At 38.6% G+C, this 9,743-nt stretch overlaps 1 protein-coding gene across 1 annotated transcript in view; it reads left to right on the forward strand.

Moving 5' to 3' along the window:
* The first annotated feature begins 10 nt into the window (after nt 1-10).
* Nucleotides 11-9,743, forward strand: part of UVRAG (UV radiation resistance associated) — a 315,389-nt gene continuing 305,656 nt past the window's right edge. Inside the window, exon 1 of the mRNA XM_007455036.1 lies at nt 11-227. Coding sequence (XP_007455098.1) covers nt 111-227 — 117 coding nt within the window. The 5' untranslated portion in view covers nt 11-110. The remainder of the gene's footprint in view (nt 228-9,743) is intronic.

Here is a 9,743-nt window from a genome sequence, read left to right on the forward strand (position 1 = left end):
CTTCCGATCTCTGGCTTCTGGGCTACAGGGGCTCAGCGGGTCGTGACTAGGCTGTGGTGGCGGATGCCGGAGGAGCGCCGGCCCAGCCGCTTGGCGGCTCCCGGGTCAAGATGAGCGCTTCAGCGTCGGCCGGGGGACCGGTCTTCCCGCCGCCCCCGGGCCCGGCCGCCGCGCTGCCTCCCGGTTCTGCCGCGCGGGCCCTGCATGTGGAGCTGCCGTCTCAGCAGGTAACCCCACGGGCTCGCGGCGCTCGGGAGCGGCCGGGAGGAGGCCAATGAGGGGACCCCGTGGGCGGCGGGCTGACCCTGTACTGGCCGGGAGACCCTGAGAAGTGACCGGGAAGAACTCTGAGGACCGAGGAGGGCTGTCCAGAGGTCTTGGGAGGGGAGGAATCCAGGGATGGCCGAACCTCTGGGGGGATCCTCGAGTCCCAGGAGACATCCCGTTACAGGAGATGGGCTGGGAAGAGGCGGGAAGGGACCCAGTGAAACTCACTGGGGGCCCGCCTGTCCCACTCCGTAGGGAGCTGGGGATTCCCTGGCGCAGGCCTTCCCCTTTATCCCTCTTGGGAAGGGACCCGGGGAAGCCCCGGTGTCTCAGGAGAGACGGGCGAAAGCGCTTTTCCTTTCTCAACTCACTCACTTGCTGACAAACCAATTGATACTCTGTGCTGCGGGCGAAGTGAGAAGTCTTTAGGGTTTCCAGCATTTACTTTTAATCTCTCCTTATTATGAAGTACTCCCTTAAACTCTCAAGAAAAATCCTTTGGGACTTTGGGTTTCCTTCCTAATTCTCCGACCCCCAAGGAACGCATTTTTGCAATTTGGCGGGGGTCTACTGCATTCCGTCAAATGAGTATCCGTGGAGGCACATTTGCTGTATATATTCATGTCTTCCCCCATCCTTTAGCAAGGCATAAAGGGCTTCTTGGATCCAACTTGGATCCGTCCACATTGTAAGCGGATAATAGAGAGAGAACACCGAGTCTGGGGACCTGACAAAATTCTTTGTATCACCCACCTATCTGTAGAGTACTTCTTTCCTTCTCTCCGTTGCCTTCTTGCTCTCCCCCAAGAGGAGACTTTGCAGGAACTTTAGCATTAAAGAGACGGAAAGAAAGTACCTTTCATCTTCCCGCATCCACGAAGAGGACCTAAGAGAAACGGTCAGTCGTTGAGAATTTACCATGTTGGGTTTGTGCCAAGTGCTCAGCTGGCTGGTAGTTGATTTAATCTCACAACTCTGGGAGGTAGCTATTTTTATTAGCTCCATTTTGTAGTTCAAGAGACTGAGGCTTAAGTTTGTAAAATCGCTTGGCCAAAGCCTTGCCATTAGTGAGTGGTGGGGCGGGCTTTCAGAATCCAGCCTCTGACTGTAGCCCCAGCACGTGGTTGTTGTGTTGCAGGCTTGAACAGTCTTTTCTCCACCATCTCCACACAGGACAAAGTTCTTTCCTACCCTTCCTCCAACTTCCCATCCCTGTCTTAGTACTTAGGAAAGAGTCAGATGGAAGAAAGCAGAGGCTGGGGGCAGAGGGGGGATGGGCAATGGGATGGATTTGAATACAGGAAAGTGTGGGGATGTGGGGACCCCTAAAGGGAAGGAGAGCTGGAGATCAGAGCTACAGTGGTGGCTATGGAGCTGAGTTGTTTGCAGAAGCAAGGGCTTTCTGTGCGCTAGAAGAGGATCTAAAAGACTGGGGTAGCATGGGCCCTGGTTTTGGGGTGCTGTTGGGAAGGGAGTTTGTGGAGGGTATGAGTTTGAGGGTACTGAAGTTCGGATTGTATTTGCAAGGTGCTGGGGAGAATGAAAGTCTGGTGGGGGAGACTAGCCCCTGGAGTGAGCATTAATGTGAATTTTCATGTGTGTGGCGGGAGGTGGACTGTGAGAGTGGATACTGGGAGAGGCAATGATGGACACTGTTACAGGCATCCTGGAGAAATCCTAAAGGAGTCAAGAGCCAAGAGGGGTTTAGTTTGGGAGAGCTTTGGGAAAGTGTGGGATTAGGAGAGAGAAAGCATCATTTGTTTCATAGAGCCTGTTCTCTGATAACAGTTCCCAATTTAACATTGGGGGAAATAATCCAAACAAACTCTGTGGAATACATCCAACTGCATTTGTAAGTGTTTGTCCAATTTTTGGATTTGTGCCAAGGGATATATAGTGGCTTAAGTGTACGGCTGAATGCTCTGCGATCACTGAGTATGGTATTTACAGCTTTCTGGGGGTGTCATCCTTCTTGAATTCTTGGAAGGCAGCCTGTATAACAAAAGCACTTTACTTTTGCTCTTGACATTAATTTCGCTTTCTGGGTCAAAATGCTCAATTTTTAGGATATAAATATATACCATTTTATAAAGTAAACCTTTTTATTAAAGGGTTATCTGTATACAGTAAAGTGTACCAATTATTAGTACACAGCTTGATGAATTGTCACAAAGCAAAGAAAGTTATGGAAGTACTACCCAGATTAAGAAGTACAAAATTATTACCATCCCAGAAGTCCTCCCCGTGTTCTTTCCCATCTCTACTTTTTCTTTGTCTCCAGAGGAACCACTATTCTGATTTCTAACATAAGAGAAAAGTTTTTGCCTGTTCTTGAACTGTATATAAATGGAATCACGCAAAATGTATTCTTCTTTTGCTCAATATTGGTTGTGAGAATCAGAGAATGTGTGTGTGTGTATAAAAACTTTTTTCTTTTAGCATTAATTTGTTGTCTTTTTTTGCCTGTGGCTTTTGCAGAATTTCAAAGGTTTAGATAAATTGGAAATCCAATTAACTTTCTTTTGAGTAACACTTTGAAAATTATGTCATTTTAATAGATTCCATGCTATTTGATAAGATGTCAATATTTCTAAACAGGTAAACAAACCTTGTTGATTTAGGATTTCTACGTTAAAGTTGATTATTTCAAAGCATAGATTCAATGGTTTCTCCCTGCCACCCCCAGCCTGTTTCTAAGGTAGGGTTTTTCAACTTCAGCACTGTTGACGTTTTGGGTGGGTAGGTGGGTCTGTAAGATGTTTTGTCACCTCCGTGGCCTCTACTCACTGTATACAGCAGCACCATCTCAGGCCTGACAGTCAAAAATGTCTTTGGATGTTGCCATATGTCTCTTAGGGGGCAAAATTACTTCTGGTTGAGAACCACAGTTCTAAGGTATATTTTTGTTTTAGGATAGAGAGTACCCCTGCTATTATTTACTCATATATTCCAGTCTTCATTAAGTCCCATTGATTCTAGTGGCTGTATTGTTTAAAATATTAATTTACTGTATATTAGTTCCAAAAGTATTGGACTCCCCCCTACCCCCAATCTGCCTCCAGAAAAAGATTTATTTTGTTTTGGCTCAAAGAAAGCCCACAAAACTGTAAGACCTAACTTATTTTTCTTATTTTAATCCACTTTTCTTAAAGAAAAAATTTAGTTAACACTGTATAACTCCTGAACCTTTACAGTTATGAGTACTAACTACAGTCCATAATATTATAGCTACTTGATTATGTCCAATGGGACTACTACTTAATTTTGCCTCCTTTTGCTTCTATAGGATTTTGCTTTACCTGTAATTTAAGCCTGAACTGGTCACACATGTTGAAGATTGTTTTTGCTCTTTAATTTTTGGTTGAGGTTTGTAATTAACTAGTGAATATAAGCTCATCTGAAGAATAACTTCCTTCACATTAGGCATTTTGAAATAAAAATTTGTGTTTTGTAGTTGAGGTATCTATTATGTCCTTAAAAGTTTGAGAGCATTTCTTTCCTTCCCAAAGGCTTCCTCCTTTGAGTATAACCTAACTACATTTCTCAGATACTCAGAGCTGGGGAGGCTTTTTAGTGATTTTTTAGTGACCCGTTTTGGGTCACTACATACATAAACACATAGTTTTGCATGCAGTTGTAGTCCTAACCTAGTTTAATCCCTTCCATTTAAAAAATTTTACAATTCATTATTATTTTTCTTAGACAGTTGTCATCAGTATACATACATCTGCCACATTTTTGTATAATAATGTTTAGTTATGTTTGTTTAACCCCCATTGGTAGACTTTTGGACTGTTTCCAGTTTTTTTGTGTTATTTTGTTGCAATGAATATCCATATACAGGTATCTTTGAAATCATTCACTCAAAGGATATTTACATGTACACATGTGTACATATATACACATATACACACACACACATATAACCTACATACACATATACATATTTTTTTGTTATTTAAATTTGTATTTCTTTTGTTATCAGTTATGTTTTAGTAGCTTCATTTATTGTATGCCAAACACTGTGCTAAGTATATGAACTCATTTATCCTTACACAACCCTACGAGTTTCAATATTTTTGCATAGATTTTTGTAGCATTTTCATTTCTTTTGTGACTTGCTTGTTCATGTCCCTGGCATTAATTTTTCTGATTACTTGCTCATGTTTTTTATTCATTTAAAGAGCATTTTTCTTGTCTTTTTATGGGAGGAGGTAGGGAATATTAGTGCTGTTAACCTTTATCTCCCTTGAATTTTTAAAAATAGACTTTATTTTTTATTTTATTTTATTTTTCCTTTTGGCTGTGCACACAGCTTGTGGGATCTTAATTCCCCGACCAGGGATTGAACCCGGGCCCCCAGCAGCGAAAGCACAGAGTCCTAACCATTGGACCGCCAGGGAATTCCCTAGACTTTATTTTTTGGAACAATTTTAGATTTACAGACAAATTGAGAGGATAGTACAGAAAGTTCCCATATACTTTATACCCATTTTCCCCTATTTTTAACATCTTTCATTAATATGGTACATTTGTTACAATTGATGAATCAATACTGATACATTGTTATTAACTAAAGTCTATATTTTATTCAGATTTCCTTCATTTAAAAATATTGTGGTAAGATATACATAATATAAAATTTGCCATTTAAATCATTTTTAAGTATAATTCAGTGGCATTAGGTACATCCTCAATGTTGTGCAACCATCGTTACCAACAATTTCTGGAATTTTTCATCATCTCAAACAGAAACCATACTCATTAAACAACTCCCCATTCTTCCTTCCCCCAGCTCCTGGTAAACTCTGTTCTACTCTGTGTCTCTATGACTTTGCTTATTCTACCTTCTTCTTATAAGGGAATCATACAATATTTGCCCTTTTGTGTCTGGCTTATTTCATTCAACATAATGTTTTCAACATTCATCCATGTTGTAGCATGTATCAGACTTTCATTTCTTTTTAAGGCTGAATAATATTCCATTGTGTTTATATACTACATTTTGTTTGTTCATTCATCTGTTGATGGATCCTTAGTGTTTACGTAATATACTTTTTCAGGATCCCATCGTGCACATCACACTATATTTTGTTCACCTATCTCCTTAACCTCCTCTTGGTCGTAACAGTTCCTCAGACTTTCCTTCTTTTTGATGACCTTTATCGTTTTGAGTACTTCTCAGGTATTCTGTAGGATGTCCCTCTATTGGAATTTGTCTGGTGTTTTTGTTTTTTGTTTTTTTTCTGATGATTAGATTGGTGTTATGGGTTTTTGGGAGAAAGGCTGGAGAAGTAAAGTGCCATTTCATCCTATCATATCAAGTGTGCATACTGTTAACATGACTTGTCACTATTGATGTTAACCTTCATCATCACCAGTGCAATTGTGTTTGTCAGGTTTCTCTGCTGTCAGGTTACTTTCTCCCACTCATCCCTCCATCCCTCCTTCCTCTTTGGGAGGAAGTCGCTATGTACAGTCCACACTGAAGGAGTGGGGATTGATACTCCCCCTCCTTGAGGGCAGAGTATCTACATAAATTACTTGGAATTCTTCTGCATAGGAGAGTTCTATCAGTAACCACTTCCTTTTACAGATGAGGAATCTAAGGTCTGGGTAACTTTCTCAAAGTCACAAAGGGTGTCATCACAGGGACTGCAGTTTAGGTCTTTGATTCCCACTTTCCATAGATACCTCTTCTTTTCAGAGTCTGGTGAAAAACAAAAGCTTTAAGTTATCTCAAGGTTTGAGACCATCATGCTTTTTATTTTATTTCCCACAGCACCTTTACATAGCACTGTGCTGATTATGTCGTAGGAACTCAGTACGTTTTTTATTTTAAAATTTTATTTGTATATGGCTCATTCCTTTGAAGAACTTAACAGCCTAAAGAGAGGAAGGAAATGGGATTGAAACACATATAAGAAAAAAATGGTAGAAGCACAAAAGCTTTCCAAAACTTAATTTAGCTGTATGGGATATATATTTTTCCCTTACATGTTTCTGTTTATTAGATGTCTTACTTCTGTCAGTCTGATTTAATCATCTTCTTATTATGTGTTTAAAAGATTTGTTTCGTTGGCAAGGCCACTGAAGGCAGAGAGAAGGCCGTATCTTATTGGAAACATATGCCCCGTGCAATGTTATGTATATTTATTCCTTCCACAAATATTTGTTGAGCCCCTTCCTTGTGACTCGAATAAAAAAAATAGCGTATAATTGTGTTGTATAGCTATACAATAAAATGATGGCAATTTTTTAGCTGTTTTGGTTCTTGTAAACAAATCGGTGTGAGGAAGCTTCAGAAACAAAGAAAATATCAGCATCCTAAAATCATTATTTTTACGTGATAAAATGCCATTAGGAATTTAAGGTTTTTAAATTTGTGTGTGTGTGTGTGTGAAAATGTTTAGTTTTTCTTTGAGAGGAAAAGCTATGTTCTTATTCCGTGTTAACTTTAAAATTTCTCGACTGGGTCACAGTTCTTAACTTTGCGGCAGAAAATTCAGAAGTGAAACTGACTGGAAATAGAGCCAGAGAAGAATTGAAACTAGTAAGTTAGGCCTGAGTGAGTAGTAAAATGAAAAAAAAAAATTAGGTTTTCATATTTTCCAAATGTATATTTTTGATAATCTGTGTATTTTCATCAGTAGACATATTACTACTGGGGGAAAAATACTTGTCATTTTTAATGTGCTTGAATGAGTGCAGATACAAACTAGGGATGTTTTAGAAAAATTAGACAGATCTATATTAAGAGAGGGGTTGAAACATTTTAGGTTTTATACTTTGTTTTAGGTTTAATGGCATCAGTAACGTCTTGTATCTTAGGAGTTGTGTTCTTAGATTATACATGTAGAGGAGCACGTGGAGAATGGAAACTTGGCATTGGAATTTTTTCAAAAACATATTTCATAGTATACTTTTTTGGTTTAATATTATATACCCTTGTTTTCCATCTTATTTTAAGATGGAAGCATGAATTTGGAATCATAGAATTTTATAGATGCAAATTCTGAAGTCCTCAGAGGTGAAACTATTCTCCTGGCCAGAGACTTGGTCCCTCTGTTTATTTCCACCCTCAGGGAGTCAGTAAAGAGTATTAATTTAACAAATCTGAATTGAGTGCCCTGTTCTTCCTGCTGGTGGCAAAGACCTGACCAGATCCTGGGTCTCTCATGAGCATTTCACTGTGCTTGGCTTGTAGTTTTGAGAATTTGTTTGTTAAACTTATCTCTGGGCTTTGACACATTATCCCTACAACTTTGGGGATTTTAGGCTAGAATTAAAATGTAGGAGAGACTGTATTTTAAACTTCTCTTTTCAGGCTGAGCTGTCAGACTCCATCCCCTTTCCCCCTGTTATGGTATGTACTAGTGAAACTTTGGAATGTCCCTGTGTAATATGAGTGATCAGTCTTCCTGTTTTGTTCCTGTCTATCCTTTTTTGAATATCCCACTGAAGAAGTCCTGATTCTTTACCGCTTCACATTTCTGAAACAGCAGCCATCTGGTGATTGTGGGGTTTTTGATGTGAGGAATTTTATTTGTGTAATGTTTGATGCTGATTGCCATAGACGTCATTTACTAGTAATGTTATCAGTCATTGAAAAACTGGAGTCAAGTGCATTTATTAGTTGAGAAGCTGAGAAAGCTGAGTATTAGAACCCAGCACTTAGGAATCTCTGTTTGCTGGTCCATTGAAATATCTGGTACTTTTTCCCACCATGGTTTTTAGAATGTCCTACAAGATGCAGTCAGGCTTTTTTGAAAATAATGAGGAAAACAAGGAAGCTAAAACTGACAGCTGCCTTTGGCTTCTGTCAGTAGATTCCTGGGTAAGAAAAAAAGAGAAGATACAAATGAGTGAAAGTGGAAATCAGACTTTTATGGTCTATTTTTTTCCTGGAAAAACTTGGATCTCTTTTAACATAACTATATTTTTTTGACTAAGGGCTTAACTGTGAGCTACATGTGTTCATGTTAACCTATGTCAAAACTAGTTCTAAGTGCAGAAGTGGAAGAAACTGACTGAGTAATCCGTTTATTCAACAGATATTTATAAAGTACCTCCTTTGATTTATGTTAAGCACAGGATTAGCAACTTTATGTCTTGTTTCCTCCAACCTACTTAAGTCTTTCAGAGGATATGAATTATTTCCTGTCACAATTCCAGTCTTTTTTTTTTGTATAAGAGCTAATACAGGAAAACTACTTTTTTTTTTTTTAACACAACATGAAACTAATTTAGGAGTATGAGAAAGCTGTGTTTTAAGTCTCGCGGCATGTGGGATCTTAGTTCCCTGACCAGGGACTGAACGTGTGCCCCCTGCAATGGAAGTTTGGAGTCTTAACCACTGGACCACCAGGGAAGTCCCTAAAATATTAATATAAGGGTATATATGAAAAGCAGCAACATGGGACAGACTTTCTAATTTTTCATTCTGAAAATACATCAGAAAGCAAGATAGGCAGGTAGGCTGCAGGGTACTCATTTCAGGTGTCGGATATTTTACAGGACTGTACTCCATCACAGAACTGTACATATAGTAGGTATTTCAAGCTTGTTTTAATGAATTGACTAAATGGAGTTTTTCCTACATGCAAGGTATTTAATATAAATATAAAAATAAAGAACAGTTGTCCCAGTGCTCTTGAGTGACTGGTTTACATTTGATATTCCTTTATTTCTACCAAAAGAAATCAGTCTGATTATTATATGGGGACACTAGAATTGCAGAATTTCTTAATTGTACATTAGCTGCATTTTTGATATTTTATAAACTTGGATGTTTTAAAACTACCTGCAAATTACTAAAAATCGTTGCTCACTATTACTACCTTGTATTTTCAAGAATAGGTTACCTTATCAATGCTCTCTTCAATGAGGTAGCAAAATATGCAGTGCATTTTAGATATTATATCAAAAATAAAGACAAAATAAGTTGGTACTTAGACGTAAACATAAAATCTGTTAAAAAATGGAAAAATTTAATTAATTGATATTAAATTTCTGATGTGTACCAAATACTGCATTAGACTCTGGTGTACTTCTTTCTCTAACTTCTCTTATTGTTGGAGTACCAGAATATCTTTGAATACAGTTTTATAATTTCTTAAAAGCAAATAATTTTTTCTTTTCTTTTTTTTTTCCTTTAATATTTATTTATTTATTTGGTTGCGCCAGGTCTAAGCTGTGACACGTGGTGGGCTCCTTAGTTGTGGCATGCGAACTCTTAGTTGTGGCATGCATGTGGAATCTAGTTCCCTGACCAGGGATCAAACCCGGGCCTCCTGCATTGGGAGCGTGGAGTCTTAACCGCTGCACCACCAGGGAAGTCTCTGTCCCTAACATTTTCATTCCACAAATATTGTGCTCAACTCTGTTCTACATTATCATTTGTTTAACAGTTTTTTTTTTTTTTTTTTTTTTTTTTTTTTTTTTTTTTTTTTTTTTTTTTTTTTTTTTTTTTCACC

The sequence above is a fragment of the Lipotes vexillifer genome, unplaced genomic scaffold (genome assembly GCF_000442215.2).
Source record: "Lipotes vexillifer unplaced genomic scaffold, Lipotes_vexillifer_v1.1 scaffold1693, whole genome shotgun sequence".
NCBI lineage: Eukaryota > Metazoa > Chordata > Mammalia > Artiodactyla > Lipotidae > Lipotes > Lipotes vexillifer.